A 23,911-nucleotide genomic window follows, 5' to 3' on the forward strand; every position below is an offset into this window, starting at 1 on the left:
CCTTCACAGTTGAAGTTTTTTCAGAACCTCAGGCTCTGTGTGTGCCCAATCAATTGATGTCACAGCTCAAACAAAATTCAGGAGCTAAGGACAAACCCAGTCAATGAATCCCTACCCTTGACTAACCTTGGGTGCCCCAGCGTGTCATTGTCAAACTCTGGACTGAAGCAGAGCCTCTGTCAAAGGGGATTCTAAGTTATTCCTTACCTGATTCTCAAGTGGTGTCCCTAAATTCAATTTTTTTTTCTTGTTTTTTTTTTCACTTGCTGCAGAATTTCATAAGATATAATGTGAGCATATTCACTTTCCTCCCCCCCAACTCCTCCCAAATCTCCCCTTTCCTTACCCACCCAACTTTGTATATATATATAAAAAAAAAAAAAAAAAAAAAAAAAACTTTATCAAGTACTGTGCTGCCTGTACTCTTTTGGAAGCTTTGTCGACTTATCCACATCCTTAGAGAATACTGACTATCCCTTCTACACCACATCCTGATCGCCACAAGGGGGCTGGCTCCCTGGTAACTCCCGCAGAGCACCTGCAGAGCGGCTGCCATCCCTGGTACAGTCTACAACTTTGTCCTTCCACAAAAACATGGAGATTGGTTGGCAACGTGGCCAAGCGAAGAGGAGCTTTTTCTTTCCATTACTTCGGAAAGAAGAGCAGAGTCTGTGGCCTGGCAGTCCCTAAGCTCTATTAGGAACACCATCCCAGGAAAGCTGCTAGAGTGTCTCTCATATGTGACAAGTGGAAGAGGCAGCGCCTTCCGTCCTTGCAGAAACTGGAATCTTGTCGAAGGCCCCAAACAGAAGGTCTGGGGGTGGGGGATTAAGAGCTTTATTTTCAGAATTAAAATTCTCTGAGATAATTGCAGATTGTGATGCACTGATAAGCAATGATGGACAGAGATTATTGTCACTAGCCAAATAATTACTTTATCAATGATTAATTACTAGCTAAGAACTTTTAAGTATTTTACCAAATTCCCCCAAGACTACATTTTTCATAACTGTAGCATAATGTGACGACCCATATACAATCTCTTTCTCTTATTTAAATTTCTTCAGTTTTAGTTACTGTTCTCTGGGTATAAGTGTGTACATTCTACCAACTCATATATCCCTGTCTCCACCTTAACAGTTAAAATGCTGAGCATCCCACGCACATATTATGGGATGTCTCCTGTCCCCCTTGCTAAGTACACCCTCCTCCTCACATCCCCTCCCCAACCCAAGCCAAGAGCAGGAGCCTCCCTGCTTCACTCCTGAAATCATGCCATGCTACACAACTGAATGTGCATCGTATAAATGTTCTGTTATTCTCAGGGCTGGCTCTGCTCTTGTTGTTTGCACTGAGAATATTTTCTCATGCCGTCATTCAGCGTCCTTCAAGACTCTGCAGACATCAGTGGTGCATGCGTTAGGGACTCTCACTGCTGTTTCTGTCTCTACGCGCCACCTCAGAATGTTTAACTATCTACCTGCTGCATGTTTGGACTCATTTTTGGACTGACTATTGAACAACCCACCATGAGCACTGAGTTGCCAATACTTTTAGAGCCAATGGCTGGTGCCATTCAGCCTATGCTGCCTTGCTAGCGCTAGGGCCCCTGTGGTGGACTCATTCTTCGGGTCTTGTACCCAGTTTCGAATAGTTTTTGGCTATCAGGTTTTGAGACTTCTTCACATAGCTTAGATACTGACTCATTTTTAGATACATGGTTTGCAGGTGTCTCTCCGGGCATGTAGCTGATACTCCTCTCTTCCGCCCACAGACTCTCTCAGGCCAAAGCTTTTGTCTTGATGGTGGGCAGTGTGCCAACCTTTCATTGACGAGCCCTAGACTCCAGTGATTTCATTAAATTTATTACAGAAGTTTAACGTTTTTAATAACTTTAGCCTAAATTTCAGTCTTGCTGATTGATGTCCAGTTTCTTCAACACCACTGTAATTCCTTCCTTCACTGAACTGTTTGTTGAAAGATTCAGGCAGGTTTATCTCCAGGTTCTTCACTCAGTTCCATTCATCTGGAAGTACGCCTTCCAGCAAACCAGCGTGAGTACCATGTTGTGTGCTAACACTGACGACCAGACAGGAGGCCCTCCTTATTCTCATTTCTGGAGACTGTTTACCTACCCTAGGCACTGCTTCTCTGTCTAAATTTTATAATAATTGATTTCTACTACACCAGGGCCTTGCTGATTTTGATCAAAACGCCATTAAAACTGTAGGCCCCGTTTGGTAGGATGAGCATGTCCTTTGTATTTTTCAAGAGACGGTAATAGAGGGGTTGAATCGATCAAAATACATAATGTACATGTATAAAAGTGTCGTGATGAAGCCCGTTTAGTATATTATCAATATATGCTAGTAAATACTGAAGTTCCAAACATAGTGCTGCATAAATTTCTTCTGGAGTTTACTGTCTGAGGCTTTCTCCTTAGCTCGCATCCATGATTTAGTGTATTTGGGGGAGTTTTTTTAACTGTTATTTTCTCAAATTCTCTTCTTGACACCCCTCCCCCCACTATTTCACTTCTTGTACCGAATGATACCACTGTTGACTCTTTTCTTCTTGTTCAACACAAAGGCACACACAGACCCACACAGACAGAGAGACAGATAGACAGACAGACAGACATATGCACACTGCACAGGCACTACTCTTTCCTCTCCATCCTTGTCTTCTCTCTGGTAACTGCTTCTATCCCCTGTTGGCAAAGAGCTCCCCCTGGTGGCCTACCATTGTTAGGACTCCTCCTTGCTTGCCCCTATGATCTAGATTAAAGTAACAGCATCTCTGGGCCAGCTTCAGGGAGCAGTGGGGCTCCCTAGGCTGCTTCCTCTTGATGGGCTGGGGTTTGGGAAATGCCAGGAAGTCAGCTGGAAAGCAACCTGCAGTTCCTCCATTTTGTCCCCAGAGTCCTTCCAAATCCCTCTGCTCTCTCTCAGGGTACCCCTGGGCTGTCTCCAGAGTTTGTGGCTTTTTCAGTGATGACATAGAAAGAGAAAATGGTTCTACATCATATCGTCTGGATAAAATGTTAATTGGGAGCATATCAATCCCCAGTGTGATGAAGGAAATGGCCGTAGACACAGGGAGCCACCCATCTGTCACCCTCTCCCCTTCAGCCTACAAAAGGAAGCCTATGAAGAGCCTAGAGCCTCCATGAACGCCATGGGTCTGAAGCAACACATATCTGTGGCATGAGTGGTAGTACCGTATGTGAACCAAAGATGGCTGGACAAAAAAAAAAAAAAAAAATGAATTAGAAGGGATCCAATAGCCAAAAAGCCATTGATCGATGGATTTCAAAAATAGATTTAGAAGAAAAGAGTGAGTGTAGCCCCCTTCCTTCCTCATCTTCTCCCTGCCCCTTTCCAAGTCCACTAACAGGGGAGGATCTCCTCCCCTTCCATCTAACCCTAGCTTATCAGCTCTCTTCAGGACTGGCTGCAATGTCCTCTTATGTGGCCTAGCAAGGCTGCTCCTCCCTTGGGGGGTGGGGAGGTCAAAGAGCCAGCCATTGAGTTCATGTCAGAAATAGTCCCCATTCCCCTTACCAGAGAACCCACTTAGACACTGAGCTACCTTGGGCTACATCCGAGCAGGGGTTCTAGGTTATATCCATACATGGTCCTTGGTTGGAGAAACAGTCTCATGAAGGACCCCTTTGCTCTGATATATTTGGTCCTTGTGGAGCTCCTGTCCTCTACAGGTCTTACTAACTCCCCCTTCTTTCATATGATTCCCTGCACTCTGCCGAAGGTTTGGTTATAAATCTTAATATCTGCTTTGATACACTGCTAGGTAGAGTCTTTCAGAGGCCCTCTGTGGTAGGCTCCTGTCCTGTTACTTGTTTTCTCCTACATCCAATGTCCATCCCATTTGTCTTTCTATGTGAGGAGTGGGTGATTTTTTAATGGAATAGGACAGTAAGAATCCCATGTTTATAAAATTATGAATTTTAATAACTATATATGTACTATTTGGCATTTCCAAACAAGGAAACAGGGCCGGTGAGACCAGTTACAGCCTCTAAGAGGCATAGCTTGGCTTTGAAACTCATTCTCTCTGACTCTGAAAATCCACTTCTTCACTGGCGTCTCCTCAGTTGTTGTGAACATATTACCTTAGAGATGTATTTGGAGGTGGGCACACTTACTGAAAACACGGGTTCTCTCTTTCGGATCTTCTCCCTTACTCAGCTTCAGCCAGCAATGAGAAGGACGACCAAGGAGAGAAGTGGAGGAAAGCCCTTCCGGTTCTGGACAGGAGGCGTGAGGACGTGAGCTTCTCCTCCTGGCCTGCCCACTGCACCCACAGCTCTGGAGTTGCACCCCTAGCATGACCTTTGCCTCCCTGGCCCTGCTGACTCCCCGCTCTCAGAGAGGACGCCCCCACTTTGGGTGTGAGTGGAGGAAAACGAGCAAGCTTGGAACTGGAGCCTCAGGGGTGGATGAAGTAAGAGCGAGGAGAAACCTGAGTTGCGAAACACTGGGAAAAGCTTGACACACAGAGACAAATTCTTTTCTATTCTCATCTCCACTAAGCCCAAATCGAGACATTTATTAAAACTGAATTTCATTTTTTTCTAAGTTCTTTCATCTTATAGGAGAAAAAAAATCATCGAATGCTGCTGATGCACCCTACTCTGATGGCTCTAACTAATGAAGCTCTGGGCAGGTTGGTGCAGTAAAGCTGCTCCACCACGTCTCATCTCTGCAGCTTTGGCTTCAGAATATAAAGAATGCAGGTCTGAGGAGTCGATACAGCTCAAACCCAGAGCTACCTTTAGTCAGGTCCTCCCTTGTGTCTTTGCATGAAATGTTCTGTGGGTGTCAACTTTGGGGAGAAATGTGACATTTTAAAATTCAATTCTTCCAAGCTTGGCTATAAATCTTTTATGGAAATTAACGATGAAAAATACATTTCTTTTTCATTGGTCTCATTTGTCTAATAAATGCCTTAGGGACTCACAGCTCAATCAATGCTTCCAATCTCCTGAAATTAAATTATCCTTCTTCTATGAGCTGGATAAAAATGACTTAAGTAGGTGGAATAATTTGGCTCTTATCTTGATGTTATTGAGTGAATAGCATTATCATCAGTGTTTTCCCCTGCCTGTGATGTTTATTTCAAGTACACTGTGGTATTTGTGCACAGAAAGACAGGAGAAACAGATATTGTTTCAGTAAATATATGTTTTCAAAATTGTTGTTTCAGTAAATAAGGGTCTCCCATTTACCCATAAGAAGCCACAGACCCACATCAAATGACAATAGATTTACTGCCCTGATCAAAGATTCACAGTATTTTTACAAGAGATAACATATAAACATATAAATTATAATTACAAAAGAAACAGCAAAATTTCTAAATCCTTTGATAAAAATAGTTTATCTTAAACTGGGCGTGGTGTTTCACACATGTAATCCTAGCACTTGGGAAGAAGAGACTGGAGTGTCAGGAGTTCAGGGTAAGCTTCAGCTTCATAGAAAGTTCAAGACCAGCCTGGGCTACATGAGATTCTATGCCAAACAAAACAAAACAATAAGAATGGCTAATCAATGTATATTTCACTTATATGATTGCTGTGTACTTGTTTACCTAATGACTGATATGAGGTGGACTCTGTCTGGGTCTGTGGTTACAGCTAACAAAGGAGCCCCAAATTCACACAGTTCACAAATGAAGAGGCACACAGATAAATATATAATTTTGGCATGGCATGAGAAGCTCTGGTTGAGACAAATAAATGGGAACTAGATAAAAAGAGTTGCAGATGGGAGTCCACCCACCGAGGTGACTTGGAGTCTAAAGCCACAGCGTCCAGTGACAGAAATGGTCATCACTTTCACTACACAGAATGAAGACCTCATGGTCATAAATCAATAAACAATGCTCTTACTATTTCTTTTCATTTCCTCCATTTGGGATACCACCTGTTTTGGGCTACACAGTTCTAATAACCTCAGTTCTGCCTCTGTAGGAGGACGATGAAGCCTAATGGTTTGCATCCTCATAAGCTCCAAGTGGCCCTGACAAAACTGGTCCACAGATCTCCCTCAGAGAAGCATTGTCCTTGGTCAGAGTGGGGCTGGCATGTGCCCTTCGCCATGGGTAGATTTCCTGTGTAGTCCCTTCAGAGCCCCTGCTAAGATCTGTGTGGTGTGATCAAGCCAAGGACACTTCAGGAAGTTGAACTGAGAATCAGTTCTCTTGAAGTCTCTTCAGAGAGTCACTCTGTCCATATTTCTGACACAGGAACTGGTCCCAAGGATGCTGCCACCCGCCCACCCACTGTGATCTTTTGACACTGACTACAAAGATCGAGGATTGTCTCACAGTTTCTCCACCTCACCAGACTTCCGTCCCATGCGTGCACAGGAGCACAATGAGGTTTGAAATGGGACTGTGGGGAGGATTTCCAGAGGGCAGGTGTTTAACATTGTAGGTGGGGAATAGTTCTTTCAGGCGCCTAGTCAAAATGAAAGTCTGTATGAAATATACCTGATGATCCAATGAACACAACTACAAGCAAACCTCTTTTTGTTCCTTTTGTGTAAAGACAATCAAGGTTGTGTGTGTGTGTGTGTGTGTGTGTGTGTGTGTGTGTGTGTGTGTACAAACCTTGAAAAATGTCCCTTTTCCTACAACTTGAAAACAAATTTTGGAAAATATCAGTACAACAAGTGAAAAATTACCAAGTCTCAATCTGAATACAGACCAAATACCTATTGCAGCCACCATTAGATTTTTTTTTTTAAACTCAGGGGGAAAATTGGAGCTGAAATTTAACACAATATAATCAGACCCTATAACTGACCATTTCAATCGGTGGAAAACATTTAGGTATTGAGAAGCAAGTTATAGGGAAAAAAGAAAAACAAAACTTTTAAACCAAAAGTATATAGTAAAATAAGCTAAGCAAAGCGAATCAGTAGCAAAGAACAGGTTTTGGTGTTTGAGAGAGACTTCATTTAATGAAGGGTGCACCGCATAAACAAAACGGGGGACAGAATGATGGACAGAGGTAGAGTCGAGAAATACTTCTGAGGCTGAATGACAACAGAGGTAGGTCCAGCAGAACTAGTACAGAAGATGAAACCAAACTGCTCTGTTCCTACTGTTCTCTTCCAACACTGATACTCAGCACAGCACTTCTCATGGTAGATTGGTGGGGCTCTCTGCACATGCCAATCAAACAAGGCTCCAGTGAACACCAGATGTCCTCAACCAGAGGCAGTCCACAGGTTGAGGCTTTTAACCTCAAAGACCATCTCCTCCTCTCAGGGTCCCCCACAAAGCCCTCACTGTAGACTGTCCTTCTGATCAACTGGCTCTAAATCAGATGCTCACAATGCCTCGACCCTGAGTTCTATTTAATGTGCTGCTCCGGGAACTCAAGGAGACATACTTACCTATTTGTTCTGGAAGATGTTGGAAAGTCTAGAGATGAGCAATCAGGCACAAGAGATGCTCGGGCAATGGTATGGATCAGGAACACAGATTGGCTTCCTTTTGTGTGCTACCCTCCAGAAACTTCCACAAATCAGCTATCCAGAGCATGGCCTTGGTCTTTGATGGTATCATTAGCCATTGGTGATCCACCTTCCTTCAGCTCCTTTTCTTTCCCTAGAGTGAAAAGTTGGAGCTGAAACACCCATATTTTGTTGCTCTTGCTGGTAAAATTAAGCTAAACCATTCATTAGCCATCCTGAAAATCCACAGAGGCCTCCAGCCTTCAGTTATCCACTCTCACAGAAAACACACTCACCGCCCTTGAGGTTCCTAGGGTTTTAGGAACTGTGTGTAAGGAAACAGGGTAAAGGACCAGCTATCTATTTTTACAACACCATAGACACAAAGAGGATGACCCCTTTAAAAGGGAATCTTTTGGAGCTAACAATTTCTTCTTTAACAGCTCTAGTCCAGGTTCTTTCTCCTTGTTCTCCTAGGCTGACAAGTAATTTGAGGCCTGGGACTTTGAAAGAATCACAACTGTCTGTGACATTTTGAAATCTGTTCCCAGTTTGAACAAAGTGATGTCTTCAGTTCTTACACGTGAAGGCTGTTCCTTAAAGGTTATGGGAAACTGTTTGCTTCAGCTTTTCATTCCTTGTTGCAACTGATTTTCTAGGCAAAAATACTCAATACAAACAGGCTTCCACTCTCTCTAGGGAGGGAAAGTTCAGGATATATATATATATAATGCAGAACCATCAAAATGGTTACAGGCTTGTGTCTGAACTTCCAAAAAGAATTTGCTATTGCCTTACAAATGCTGAATATGTACAGGACAGAGTCACGTTTATTCTAAGGAGAAAAATATGTTTTAATTTCCACATCTAACATTTAGCTTGCATGTTAGTTTGTCTCGGTGTTTTCTGATGTGGTGGCTTTAGCATCTTACATCTGCTAAAAGCAACTCACAGCAGCTGGGAAGCATCAGCAACCCTCCTCAAAATCAAAGAAGGCTGCCCACTGCATCCTCCCATGGAAAGTGTTAAAGACAAATCAAACAGGATAATATTGACACAGGAAGTTGACTTTTGAAGCTCCCCAGGATGTTATTTAAGGTTTGAGGAAGTAACATTGAAAACGGAAGTGGCAATCTCTACTTGGCACTATTTTTAGGTTTTCTTTTCCAACCTCACAAGTGCTAACTGGATTGCTGTGAAAGATGCAGGCACCGAGTGCCTTGTGGTGGCTGCTCTGCACCGTGGGCCACACTGGATTAGGAATCGTCTAGAAGACGTCTGCCAGGGTTTGCCTGAGAGGGTATTTCTAGAAATGTTTAGAGCACCGAGGGTGGGTACCACTGTCCTGTGGGCTGGCGGAACAAAAAGAAACAACGGAGCAAAAAGACAAAGGTGAGCTGAGCAGCAGCATTCAGCCCTCTCCGCTTCCTGCTTGAGGATGCCCCATGAGCCTGCTGTTAAGCCCTGCCCACCAGTATTCACTGGGTTTCTTCCATTTTTCCTTCTTAAACAGCTTTGTGAGGTATTTAGTCACAGCAAAGAAAAAAGCTAACTGTGCTCTTTTCACTGCATGTCACGGCACACCGGAATGTGGTGAAGACAGACAGACAGATATGACAGATAGATGATATAAAGGTAGATTAGATAGATAATAGAGTAGGTAGGTATATAGATAGACAAAAAATAGAAACATTGATAGATCTACATAGATATATTTTAGCATAAAATATATGTATTATACATGTATTCTACAGACAATGTAAAGAATTTTAACCACACTACCTATGTCACTTTTGACTTTGTGGTCCCATGAACCAGTCCTAGTGTCATCGCTCCAGTCAGCACTTTTTTGAGGTGATTAGCAGTGGGTCTAGAAACTACCTATAGACATAAAGATGTGCAGGAAACACAGTTATCAGATCTGAGCAGGTGAGAAAACTAGAAACAATGCGGGTGCCATGGTGAGTTTGCCGCTTCTGATGAGAGTATCTTGAAAACGCATCTTTCTTATCTCGGGGTTTTTTAACTCTCTCTTCTGACATCACAATTACACTCCCAGTAATCTGGGCTTTCCTTTCCAATGTCTTTTAAAAAAAAAAAAAAAAATTGTCTCCATAAATGTGCCTATTCTGGGTGCTTGTACTGGCCAGCTTTATGTCATCTTGACAAAGCTGGAGTCATTTTGGAATAGGGAACCTCAACAGAGAAAACACTCCCACTGGGTTGGCCCCCACCAGACTGACCTGTAGTGGATGTTTTTGGTTGATGACTGATGTGGGGTGGCTGAGGTCACCGTAGGCAGTGACACTCGTGGGCTGATGGTCCTGGGTACTATAATAAAGCAGGCTGAGCAAGCCATGGACAGCAAGTCAGTAGGCAGTGTCCCTGTATGGCCTCTGCTTCAGTTCCTACCTCCAGGTTCCTGCCCTGACTTCCTTGGTTAATGGACTGTAACGTGTAATATGAAATAAGCCCTTTTTCCTCCTCGTGTTGCTTTGGTCATGGGGTTCTACCACAGCAATTGAAAGCCTAACTAAGAGTGCTTCAACTCAGTGGAACTGTATGGCATTTGTCCTTTTGAAACCAAATTATATCGCTTAACATAATGGTTTTACGGCTCAGTCATGCCACATATTATAAGTCCATTCTTTTGACGGCTGAATAATGCTTGACTGTGTGGCTACTCATATATATATATATATATATATATATATACAGGCATCTCTCTTTGTATAATTTGATATATATCAAATTATACAAAGAGAGATGCCTGTAGTCAGAAAACGGAGAGCTGACTGCAAGTGGGGCGGGGCTAAAACCTCAAGGCCCGCCCCCACTGACCACTCCCTCCACTGAAGCTCCACCTTCCGTAGTTTCCATAGCCCCCCAAAACAAACCCACAGTTGTTCGAACCCATGAGCCTTACGGTGCTGTTTCACATTCAAACTACAGCAAGGGCCACCAGGGTTTTGGTTCCAAATAGCCAACCAATACTCTCCGCGCACGCTTGACTCAGACCGGAAAGCGGTACAAGGAAGTTCCACGTTGCAGCAGGAGTCTGTGCCTTACCGAGGTCACAGAGGGCCAGCAGCAGGACTCATAGCCACACAGGGCTCACCGCACTGCCTTTGCAACCTCTTCCTTATAAGCATTCCTCTTCTTGAGGCTTTTCGAGGAAAAGCAACTGTTGAGCAATAGTATTACTATCTGCTCAAGAATAACAAGGGGGTCGCGGGCCCCCAGTGGCTCTTACCAAACACCCAGATTTTGGGGAGAGACCAAGTACCCCCACACTGCTAAGTAATTGTTTCCAGTAATCAAAATTGTGTGCTCTGACAAGAGCAGCAGCTGGAGGACTGTTGCTGAAGAGGTTGGCTTTCCCCACATAACTTCTCAGCTAATCATGATCAATTAGAGAGGGTGATCCAAGCAAATGCAGCATCCTTTCCCCAGAATTCTGTATTTCTTTTTTTTTTTTTCATGTATTATAAGCACTGTGTGTGCTATTAACCGTTGGCGTTGTCCTCTGAGTAAACTTGAGTCTCAAGGAAATCTCACAGCAGATTTTCTGTGCTTACATCAGATCACAGCAGTTTATCCAGGGATGCGGAGCACGGTGTAGGAAGGGGGTGGGGGATAAAAATGCTTCCTGATGGAATTTCTGTGATGGTCCCAATAGCTAGGTTTCATTTCTTTCCTTTGAACTTAACATAAGAGAAAAAAATAGCCAATGACCATGTACAAGAATTTACAAAGGCAAAAATATGAATGACCAGCACAGCACTGTGAAAAGAGGTTCACTTGAATTGCTTTGCTGAAAGAAATGTAAATAGGCATAAGGAGACAATAATGTTTGTCTACTAAAATGGCCAAAACCAATCAATAAGTATATGCAAGTGATGAGAGGATTGTTAAATTGCCCAGTGTCCCTGGGTAAAAATATGATTATATGTGTCAGAAGCCTTAAAATCTGTTAATTCTTTTCACCAAGAACTTCACTTTGATGAATTTACTCTGAAGAAATGATCATGCTAAATTCACACATAACAGAAAAATTCCCCCTCTACATTAGCATCTATTATTTTGCTATTGACAACCAGTTGAGTGTCCAAAGTATAAACAGATGCAGTTTGTGTAGCAGAAGAACACACAGTCGTTAGGATTATATAATGGAAGGAGGCAAGCAACCAATGTAAGTTGTGCGGTACAATGAGGCGTGTGCACATATTCAAATGAGGTTTCACTAAGTCTCAACAGTGGAAATTTCTGGATGTTGAGGTTGTTGGTGTTCTTTCCCCCCTTTCATTAGCCTTCCTTCCTGAAAGGTTCTTCAGTTAGAATGCATGAGAAACAAAAAGAGAAAAAAAGAAACTGACTTACTTTTAGGAAAAGATGATGCTGTGCTTTGTTAATTGGGGAGGAGGGGGTGCCACAGACTCTATGATGAAAAGTCTCTTGTGTTGCTTTTCTGGTGATGGGCAGTGAAGTCTGGAAGTCCAGCAGACTTGACCAAAAAGACAAGCTTGTTGGGCCACACTACCTTGGAATTTCACTCATTCAATTTAAAATATTTTATTGATTACTTACCATACACTGGACAGTGAGCATACAATAATGAGGAGGAGAAACAGAAAATAGCAGAAAGTATGAACAAGGAAAGATTCTGTGCTGGTTAGTTTTTGTGAACTTGACAGGAACTAAGGTCATCTGGGAAGAGAGAACCTCAGTTGAGTAAATGTCCCCATCAGATTGGCATCTAGACAAATCTGGGTAGCATTTCTTGATTAATTGAAGAAGAAGAAAACAGGAAACAACCTAGGAACCTGCTACAAAGGGCCTCTGAAAGCCAGAAGAAGAAAACAGGAAACAAACTAAGAACCTGCCACAGAGGGCCTCTGAAAGCCTCTGCCCTGCAGACTATCAAAGCAGATGCTGAGCCTGATGGCCAACTGTTGGGCAGAGTGAATGGAATTTTATGTAAGAAGTGGGAAATAGCAAGAGCTGGAGAGGACAGGAACTCCGCAAGGAGAGCAACAGAACAAGATAATTTGAACACAGGGAACTTCCCAGAGACTCATACTCCAACCAAGGACTATTCATGGAGATAACCTAGAACCCCTGCACAGATGTAGCCCATGGCAATTTAGTGTCCAAGTGGGTTACATAGTAATGGGAAGAGGGACTGCCTCTGACATAATCTGATTGGCCTGCTCTTTGATCACCTCCCCCTGAGGGGGGAGCAGCCTTACCAGGCCACAGAAGAGGACAATGCAGCCACTTCTGATGAGAACTGATAGTCTAAGACCAGAAAGAAGGAGAGGAAGACCTCCCCTATCAGTGGACTTGGGGAGGGGCATGCATGCAGAAAGGGGAGGAAGGGTGGGATTGGGAGGGGAGGAGGGAGGAGCTTATGGGGATACAAAATGAATAAAGTGTAATTAATAACAATAATAAAAATATTTAAAAAAAATAAAATAATTGATGTGGAGTTAAGGATTGATGTGCCCAGTCCACTGTGGGAAGTGTTATAGCTAATCAGGTGGCCATGGGAGATAATGGGAGATAAGAAAAATAGTTGAACATGAGTATGGAGAGCAAGCCAGCAAGCAGCATTCCTCCCTGGCCTCTGCTTCAGTTCCTACCTCTAAATTCCTTACTTGTGTTCCGACCCTGCCTTCCCTCGGTGATGGGCCCCTCTTATTCATCACGTGTTAAGTCCAACTAGAGAGCTGTTGGTTACATTGGCTAGTGGCCAAGGTATTTGTGCCACTACTATAGCTTATAGTAATAGTGCCATGCTGTCCATTGCTGTAGTTCATAGGCATTGCATCTAGGAAGGTCTGTTGTTGGTTGTTTTTCTCCCTTGGAACCTTTCAAGACCCTTTTTGGTACCATAAAAGCTCATTCTCAGAGAGAAGGCTTTTAGGTTAGTTCCAGCTTTGGGCTCTGTGTCTGCAGTGTAGGGTGTTTGCAGCAATAAGGACTTATCTTCCACCTTTGTGGGGCAACACTACTAAATCAGAATGTTTAAGGAATCTCTTGGACAACCCTGACCAACAACTCAAAAAAAAAAAAAAAAAAAAAAGCCTCTCATGCTTGCTACTGGAGTTATTTTTGTAAGAAGTTATTTTATTCCAGCTACCATCTGCCAGACCAGCATCATATACAATGCAGAGAGTTGGCTAAAATGTGGTAAGTGTGCATCCTAGAGTGAAATGTGAAAGTTCTGAAACCACCCAGAGTTGGAGGCATATGTGGAAGCCAGAGCCCATGTTCTAGCGGCAGCACCTGCCACCTAAGAGCCATCTTCCCACTACCTGCCATATAACAGCCACCTCCCCATTCTTTATGCTGCTTTAATTTCCCCCAGGCTCCCTCCTTGAACTTACTGAAATTCTTTTAATCTTGAAAGCATTCTCAATTTGTGGGGCAGAGTTGTAGCTGTACAAGTTGCTAATTTCTCTCATGCTGTGGAATACAGAAAGTATCAGTCTTTTCAAATGAGACCTCCACGCCCTGAATCTGGGTAATTTCTCCTGCTTTAATCAGCTGCTGCAATGTGTTGCCCTTTAAATCATTGGGAAATTGATCTAGCTGATCTATAGTGCCTACCTCTTCCCTTGAATAGCAAATACATTCCTCAAACAAAATTCATTTCTGCTTAGAGATTGTTATAGAATTTATAGATCCATTTAGAAACAAAATACTTTACATATTATGTTCCTGGAATAATTAGGCATTAATAATAACAAACGCAGAAACGATAACAATGAGGAGAGACTGGCATTTCATAGAAGCCTGCTATGGTTAATACATTAGAGATAGAGAAATACGGTTAATGGAAGAAACTTAATGAGCTACTGGTCCGGGGAAATGTTATCATTTGCTGTATATACACAGCAGTAAATGAAATATTTCAGAAAGGTCAGTCAAAGAATTCTGCTTTTCAGTCTTCAAATCTCCTTTTTAGTTAGAAATGGTAGTTCATGCCTGTAATCCCAGCACTTGAGAGGCTGAGACATGAGAATTGTTATGAGTTCAAGGCCAGCCTGGGATCCATTGTGAATTCTGGGCCATTGGTTGTCTTCTGACCTCCAGGAGTGTGGGGTGGCATGCATATGTATCCGTGCATTAACACACACACACACACACACACACACACACACACACAATCATTCAGTCAATAAATCCATATAAATTCAAAAAAAAACTTTTCTCTTTTTCCTCTATTAAGCAAGTTTGTACCAAACAAATACACTGATTGTTACTTCCTTTAAAAAGCACCTATGAAAATAAAGGTTGTGCTTTGCTCGTGTTCTTGGTGCTTGGAGCTGTACCTGATGTTGTGGAGGTGCTCAACAAACATTTGTTAAATGAATTATCAAGCAAATACGAAGCTGACAACTAAGGGATTTCCCCCTTCCATCCCCTTTGTACAGAAAGCAGATGGCTGGTTTCTGAACTTTCTGTCAAATAGCTACGACATCAAGAGTCTAAAAGAGCCATTGTAGGCATACTTTTTAAAAACTTTTTAAATTTTACTTACGTTTCTTATATCTCTTTCTCCCTTCTCTATCCCAACACCCCAACATCGGGTAGGAGAGAAAGAAGGTTAATAGGGAAGAAGGGCGTAGTTTTCCTTAGCTGCTTCCTGCTGGTTAGGGTTGTTGGGTTTCTTGGGGCAAGTCCAATCCTCATTTCAGGATATCGCCAACTTCTCATCAGGCTGGATCAACAGAAACCAGGAGCAGCAGGGGGCAAGCACCAGCAGCCTTCTCTTTCTCAGAGCCCCCCCCCTTCTCTCTCTGGGCTCTGGCATTATCCTTCTCCAGAGTCCTCAGAATTAAACTATCTGCAGCTGGCAAAGAGCCTCTCTCAGAGACCACACGAGGCAAATAGTTTGCTGGTGTGAACAATCTGAATCAGCCCCATACCCCACACCTGGGATTAAAACAAACCTGTGTTTACATATCATAAACCAAAACTTCCACAACAAGACATTCTGTACCTTCTCTGGGGAACAACTGGATGGTACCAATCCTTCAAATAAGAGGAGTTATACAGATAACTGTAAAACATCCACCATAACCAGCAAGATATAATTGGTGTTATACAGGAAGCTATGGTGACTCCTTGACCATCACATAAGAGCAGTTCATGATTTTCATTCCATCTAGAAATCTAAAAATCCTGTCTCCTCTCACCATAGTGTGACAGAAACCGAGAAAGAGGACATATGGGAAACCAGGATCAAAAAAAGACAAACACTGTACCTGATCTCCTGTCTTGGACACTTAACAATGGGACATCCGCTGAGAAACATGTCCCAGGGAACATCGGGCCATTGTGTGAACATCACAGAGAGCATTACACAAATCTGGATGGCATCGGGGATTCAGTCCACAAGAAAAATGTCTTCTACAGATAAATGCCCTACCATTTCCAAAACTCCTTCCAAAGCACCTTGATGGCGGCCCTCCAGACTCGGCTCACTGAGCAAAGGTCCTCCAACCTCTGAAGCCACTCGGAAACAGAAATAAATTTAGATCTGCACTTGAGGCCAAGCTTTTTTTTGCAACATTGAAAACAAACTTCTTGTTTGGACCATGAGTGTAGTAGTGTTAGAATAAATGCTGGTCTTTCAATGGCCTCGTTTAATTTTATTCTTCAAGCTCACACCCATGATGCAATGGCACCTGATGGAGTGGCAACCAATGACCACTTCTTTTCTACCTTTGTAGTTCTTAGCCACTCTAAATTTGCTTTCTAGGTCAGTTACTTCATGTGGCCTCTTGCTGCATCATTAGCAGTGAATTCTGTCAGGGCCATGGTGAACAAGGCGACTTGAGCTTAAATTAGCACAGAGAAAATGATTCAAGCAAGGAATGTGGTAAACACAAAATGTGCAAGGCTGCTCCTGCTGGCTACCTTCCTAAGTATGGTCAATGGTTGGCAATGGTTGTGCCGTTCTGGACTGCAAAAAGTATCCTATTGCAGTTAGAGGAGGAGGGGCACCATCAAATACAAATAAGAACGAAAACACTGTTTCTGTCGAATCCAGCATTCGTGTTCAGAGCAGCACGTAAGAGGGAGACGAAGCTGACCCAAACCCCCTTCTTTATCCTAAAGAAGTACAATATCCACACCGAAACTGAATTACTTTCCCGATGGGTTGGATTTCCATGACATTAATCTCCTATTTCACAGTAAATTGATGTGAAGGTGAACCTCTTCCCTTTAAACACACACACACACACACACAGAGAGAGAGAGAGAGAGAGAGAGGGAGGATATGAATGTCTAGTTATGTAAGATGATCTGAACAATATTGTTATTGTTTGGGTAGGGGACAATTACTGTTTTGAGAAAGGATCTCACTATGTAGCTTAGAATGGCCTCAGAGTCATAATCCTCCTGTATCAGCCTCTTAAGTGTTTAGGCTCTGTTCTTAGATATCTTTGGCTCATCCCCCCCATAGACAGGATGCTCCATCCCACTCAGCAGCCTTTCCCAGCTCACCTTGCTTCCCTTCCTCCTTCCACCCCTTGCCGCTTCCTCTCCATCTTTAGGCAGTCTTATTTTCACCCTGCAGGAAAAGGAGGGCATCACTCCCAATATGACCGCTATGAAAGAGGCATAGTGGGAGACAGAGGAAGAGGACTGTCAAAAAGCAGAGGAGGAATACAGCCAAGAGCAGAGGCATAGCCTTTTTAGCCACAACTTGCTAAGGGGGGGTAAATGATACCAAAGCCTGGCAGAATGTTCGGTTACCATTTACATATACATAACCATATTTTAAATAGCTATCATAAGACGATTTTAATCTTATTCTATAGTAAGGAACAGGACATTCTCAAAGAATTTTTTGTTTTCCTTCTAAAGTTTCTGGTTAAAAATGTATGTTAGTCACTGTTCCATTGCTGTGACATGACACCATGAGCAAGGCAACTCTTATAAAAGAAAGCATTTAATTGGGGGCTTGATTAGAGTTTCAGGGACTTGGTCCATTCTCATTATTGCCAGGAGCATGGTGGAGAGCAGGGATGGTGATGGAAAAGAATCTGAGAGCAACATACATCCTGTCCATAGGGTGTGGGGAGAGAGAGACTAGGCCTGGCATGGGCTTTTGAAACCTCAAAGCCCACTCCCAGTGACACACTTCCTCCAACAAAGCCACACCTTCTAATCCTTCCAATCTTTTTGAATAGTTCCACTCCTTGATGACTCAAATATATGAGCATATGGGGCTATTCTTATTCAAACCACCACACTTGTGTTAGCTTTCTATCACTGTGACAGAGTACCTAAGATAAACAAATGAAGGTAGGAAAGGTTTGCTTTGTCTTGTGGCTTCAGAGGTTTCAAAGCATGGGCACTTAGCCCCATGGTTTTGTGGGTTAAAGTGGACTATGTTAAGGTGGTTTTTCCTGTGGAGGAAACCTGTTCACCTCCTGTCTCCATGCCTCCCAAGCCTGGTGACCTGATTTCCATTCCCAGAACCCACAGTGAAAAGAGAGAATTGACTCTCAAAAGTTACCTTCCGGCCTCTGTGTGCTCACGTGCACACACAGAGTGATGACGCACATATACACTAAAAATACAATAAAAACATTAAAATGGAGATCCTGCCTCCTGCTACTGTGGGCTCAGAAACGGGAAGAAAACTTATTCCTAAGACTGATTGTCTCACTCAGCTCCAGAGCTGCTCTGTGAGGCTCCAATGGCAAGGTCCTATTCTGCTAGACCATGTACTGCTGACTCCTGACTCCAACACCTGAGCCAAAGTCGGAGAAGAGCCAAATACAAATAGGGCACTAACCTCATTCCAGATCCCAAATGCTAGTATACAACCCTCAAAGTTCCAAAGGTGCCTGCTGGCTTTAGCCAGCTCTGAGTCTCATTCAGGAGCCTTCAGAGATGTACATGCTGACAGAAAACACATGGTGGCCTCCGGCTCATCTTTCCTTTTCAAGGCTGCGCTGGGGGATGGAGGCTCTCAAGAAGGGCTGTTCTGAGAAGTCATGCTAGACCTCTTCCTGTGAGCGCAGCAAGTCAACCTTCAGCCTAGGCCAGACCTGTACATGCACACGCGCGCGCGCGCACACACACACACACACACACCTACTATTTCAAGTCTGTGAAGACCCTACAGAAGAGTATTCAAATGCCACTTCTTGCTCTCTGCCTCTGGCCTCTCACAGTTGATTCCCCAAAGCCTCATATTTGAGAAGTGAAACTGAACATACCGCCACTTTCATGAAGGGGGAAGAACCTTGGAGGAGGCCTTTTTATTGAGCTTCTTTCTCATGGTCACACACAAGCCCTCGCTATGAACAGTATTGCAGCTGCCCTCCTTGTGTGGATTCTGACTTCTCCCAGCGGCAGTGGCCATGGCAGAGGGGAAGGCTGGCCCATACATATGGCCTGCAGCAGTGGAGGCTTGGAAGTATTCTACCAGAGTTGCGGTAAGAGCTTATGAAATGTTCACTTGTGGTTGTGGGGAAATTAAAGCCTACAGGTGTGGACAGCATGAGCTCTACATTGGTACGGGTGAGAAATGAGGTTTTCCACAGCCCAGTGCTTTTTCCAACTGCAGTGAGTCTTTGAGGGCCATGGGGATCCCTTTGGAACTGTGAGAAGGGGAGGGAGAGGGAGAGTGGGACAGCCTGCTGAAAATGAGAGGGAGAAACAGAGAGAGACAGAGAGTGAGAGAAACAGTCTAGATTTGGAGCCAAGAGTAAGGCTCAGACCCTCCAAGAACAAATGATCAGGGATTTTTCCAATGGGTTTTTCTTCCCAAACAATGAGCCTGGGCTGGCTTTCCAGGGCATCCATTTTGCAAACTGTGTGAGCAGCAAGACAGCGACCTCCTCCAGAGTGCTTGCCAGGCTATGCTGTGCCACCCATTAAAGCAGCAGGCACTTGGGAAGCAGCACCCAATGCCAGTGTTTCCCAAAAGGGCCAAAGACAGTAAAGGTTTGACTGGGTGATGAAGCATGCATTAGAAACTTAGTTCCCCGTGCAATGGTTTGGGAGGTGGCACATGTCCAGCTGGGATAGATCTACTGTTGGCACCACCAGCCAGAACTTAGGAGCGGGTTAGTTATGAAGTCTGAATCTGATGCCGACCCTCACCTTTTTCCTTCAGTGATATTATGACACAGTGAAGAGAAATGAGCCTTAGGATTGATTTCCAGTGGCAAATAGTTTCCAGTGGCTTTGGAAAAGGCAGACATTATAAAACCTGGAAATCTATAGGGAGATAGGGCTACTGTGTCTTGAGTTGAAGAGTGTGGACCGGAGATGCTGAGGCCTCGTGCCGGTACCACCATAAGCTGGGAGCAATGAAAGCAACTCTGGAGCAAATAGCTGAACCTAACTTCTGCCATCCAAGGACCTGACCTGAGAGACACACATGGTCAGTTTGGTTTCTGGGGCAATTTGATGGATTTGTTTATTCCTTTAAAAGGAACATTGAAGCGCATTTTAAAAATTAGGAATAAGAAAAAGAGATGATGGTTGGATGGTGAAAGTGTTAACATTGTCATAGACTGCTGGTGATACGTTCATTTAAGATATGGTATGACAGCAAGATCTGAGTCATGTGGACTGGTTGGAATTTGATTCTCCAGGTCATTCAGCCTCATGGAATTGGCTAGTCTGTGTCCAAGAATCCCTGTCAGACTACAGCCAAGTCTCCAGTGTCCTTTCACTCACCTGGAGAAGAGGCAAGAAGATTGGGTCTGTTGGGGAAGGAACAGGGACATAAGGGCTGCCTCGCTATCTGGGATGGTGCATCTATCTGGAGGCGGGACTTCCCTGCAGAGCAATTACATCTCAGGGATAATACCTGGGCGTGTGGAATAAAGGAAGAGAGGAGATGAAGTTTTCATCCAGGAATAGTGGGGAAATCAGCCAATGAAACCAAAGGATAAATGCTTTGTGGAAGGATGTTTCAGAGGCAGTTACCAGGGGATGTGATCTGTGGAAGGGAGCAAGGTTTGGATCATCAAAAGTAAATTGAAACTTAAAGGATAAGAAAAGCAGCTGTGCAGTGTCTCCTACTAGAAGGGCCTGTGTGGGTCAATGACCATGCTTAGTGCTTCATCGGCATGACCCTTGCTTTACAGGTCTGTGAAGTCAAGGCCAGAGATGCCAGCTAACTTTGTAAAGGCTATCCAGCTAACACTGTAGAAGTCAGGCTCCAGGGGCACAGAGAAGACTAAACATTAAGTAAATACTTGTGGAACCAAAACATATTGATCACTGGCCTCTCTGAATCTAAAAGCCATGCTGTTAATAACCCTGGTGTGGAGAGTTTGGGTGTTGGGCAGTGGCACAGGGGAGGGGAGAGAAGGAGAGGTCCTTAGAGAAAATAGCTGTGCATAAAGGCAAAGTGGCGGTGACATGACCAGGCCAAGTTCAGGGGGCTGAGAAATGACAGGTGAGATCAAGTCAGAGCCCTAGACAAGGGGGAGTTTGCCTGCCTTTGGCTTTGAGAAGCCCCCACCCCATCCCAGCCGCTTTGGTACGATCCCTTGGGTAGTTACTAGGGGTGTGAGTATTGCAATGGAGCCTATTTGTGACTGGAAATGAGGGTTGTAGCTGGAAGGCATGATAGATCAGGAAGAAAAGCCTAGTCACCATGAAGACCATTCAACAGTCTTCAGACTGTGGTCGTCCTGGGTACACTCTAGGGTCAGCAGAAAGGCGAGCTGAACCCTAGGCGCCCCTTCAGGGGCTGTGCTCACTCTGTCTTCTGAATGGTCCTGAGCTTTGGAAGGCTGAATGGCTGTACCCCTCCAGACACAGGGAGTCTCCCATTCTGCTGCTGCGTTGGCAGAGCAGCAACCTCAGTCACAGGCTGCCTGATGTAATGGACGCTCTGGCCAGCATGGTGTTGAGGCAGTATCAGTGCATGTCAGGGGCTTCTGGGATCCCACTAAGTACCTGGAAACAGTCTCTGTGGTGTTCAAGGGTTGTGCTTTGTTTGTCTCTTTTCATTTCCGTTGTAATTTTAGGTCCAAGAGGAGGAGGCTTAAGCCAGCAATTGCTTTCTGAATCTTTTTTTTTTTTTTTTTTAATTCTTCAAGAGAAAGAAGGAACACTTTCTGAACGTTTGGTTCTGACCAGGAAGCTGAGTGTGGTGGCACATGCATCCCAACACTTAGGGGGTAGAGGCTGGAGGATATGGAAGTTCAAGGTCATCCTTAACTGCATGGTGACTTTAAGGCCATCATGGATGGATGAGGCCTGGTCTCAAAAAAATTAAAAAAAAGAAATTTTAATCTAAGGAGGAAGTATGCAAAAATGTTTTGAAAAGCAGAAGTTCTAAGCTGTTCAAGTAAGAGAATGAAAAAAAAAAGAAAGAAAGAAAGCCAGTGTTGTCAGAGCAAAGTGCAAGAACATGTAGAGAATTTTAACTACGTTAATTCATAAGATAATATTTTGAAAAGCCGAGACATACGGTACCAGTGCCCACTGGTGCACTTACTGATATGCAGCCGCTAGTACAGTGTAGCTTATAAAAGATACAATGTATATTATAAAAATATTTATGTATATCATAAAAATATAAATTTATTAAGGGAAATAAATCAATAGCAGTGGGAGAAATGGGGTGCGCAAGAAAGTAGGAGACAGCGTTATGGAGAAAATGTCTGTGCATCCTGCCAAAAAAATTCATACATTAAGAGCCAGTGAGGTGTCTACAAGCCTGATAACCAGCAACTGGTTCCTGGAATCCATGTTACAGCAGAAGGAAAAAAAAAAAAACCTGATTCCGCATGGCTGTCCTCTGACCTCCACATACACACCACCTCATGGGTATGCCCACACTCATGTACACACATCATTCACTTATGCACACAGACTCACACAATAATAACAAATTTTAATTTATATGTTAAATCCTATTTATAAGAGGGTGGTATGTATTAGGAAGTAAGGCTTTTGCAAGGAAGGCAATTAGATCATAAAAGCTGAACCCACATTTCTGTGAGATTTTTTTTTCCTTTCCAAAAAAAAGACCCCTGGAACCAGAAGACCACTTGGAGAACCCAACCCTGCTGGGCACTCAGATCTCAAGCTTTTAACCTTGAGAACTCTGAGAAATACAGATTTCTTGTTCAAGCCCCTCTGTTGGTAGAAATTTGTCACAGTAGCCTGAGTCAAGAGAAACAAGCAAATGAGGTCAAAACATATATAACAGATAAGTCAGGGGAAAGACAGGGTTTAGTTGCTGGAGTTGGCAAATCTCATTCAAACTGTTGGGGAATACTCTAGGCCTCAGCCGAACTGGTAAAGTGTTTACAATATGACCATGAAGACCTAAGTTCAATGCCTAGAACTCGCATAAACATGCTAGGTGTGGTAGTGTGTGCTTGTAATCCCAGCACTGGGAAGGAAGAGACAGATACAGCCGCAGGTATCACTGGCAGGCCAGCCTAGCCCAGTTGGTGAGTTTCAGGACAGACGAAAGACTCTGCCTCAAAAATTAAGGTGGATATCACCTGAGGAACACCACCTGAGATTGGCCTCTGACCTCCATATATATGCACCCACAGACATAGACACACACATACAACTCACATACACATCCAAAAATAAGTAAGAAAAAAATATATACATATACATATTTAAAGTGCACATTAATCATTTCAGGGTTCTAAGGGATTCACTGGGTTTCTAGGTCACTGTGCTGCCTGGCCCTCACTCCCTCGGAAGCTCTAAAAGAGAAAAGTGCTGCATTTTCCAGCATACAACTTTGCTTTTTAGTTCAAGGTTTTTCCTTCGTCTTCAGAGGCAGCCCTGTAGCATCTTGTTTCAGTCATCCCATTACTTTCTTACACTGTGACAAAGCCCTCTACCTCCTTCCTGGGGGCATTTAGATGAGGATGGCCTCCCAAACACAAGATTCATAACTTCAATAGCAAAGTCTCTGACCACATACAGTAACATTCATAGGTTCCAAAGATGAGGACATGGGTGTTTTTGATGATCGTTTTCCAGCCTACTATGGGAGAGATAATATTTTACCTTACGGGGCTGTGTAAGGATTCGGTGAAAGAGACTATGGGAAAGGTTCTCCTCCTATATTACATGTTTCATGAATCTTTGTCGTTGGTAACTTTATATGATATGATGCAATCAATAGAACAGTGGTTCTCAACCTTCCTGGTATGACCCTCATGTTGTGGTGACTCCCAACCATAAAATTATTTCACTGCTACTTCCTAACTGTAATTTTGTTGCTGTTATGAATTGTAATGTAAATGCCTGATATGCAGTATATCTAATATGTCACCACAAGAGTAGTCTGAGTGACAATGAGTGTTTTGGGGTTACTTACAGGAGTTGTGGGTCAGAGGTTACCTACAGGAACAGAGATGACTAAAAGGAATTTGCATCATCAAAAGCTACTCCAA

At 43.5% G+C, this 23,911-nt stretch overlaps 1 protein-coding gene across 1 annotated transcript in view; it reads left to right on the plus strand.

Annotated features, from left to right (window-relative positions):
- Positions 1-18,780: 18,780 nt before the first annotated feature.
- Ly86 (lymphocyte antigen 86) overlaps positions 18,781-23,911 on the plus strand; it is a 65,087-nt gene continuing 59,956 nt past the window's right edge. Inside the window, exon 1 of the mRNA XM_055595220.1 lies at positions 18,781-18,949. Within this exon, the coding sequence (XP_055451195.1) occupies positions 18,814-18,949 (136 nt within the window). The 5' untranslated portion in view covers positions 18,781-18,813. The remainder of the gene's footprint in view (positions 18,950-23,911) is intronic.

This window comes from Psammomys obesus, unplaced genomic scaffold (genome assembly GCF_907164565.1).
Source record: "Psammomys obesus unplaced genomic scaffold, mPsaObe1.curated_primary_1811, whole genome shotgun sequence".
NCBI lineage: Eukaryota > Metazoa > Chordata > Mammalia > Rodentia > Muridae > Psammomys > Psammomys obesus.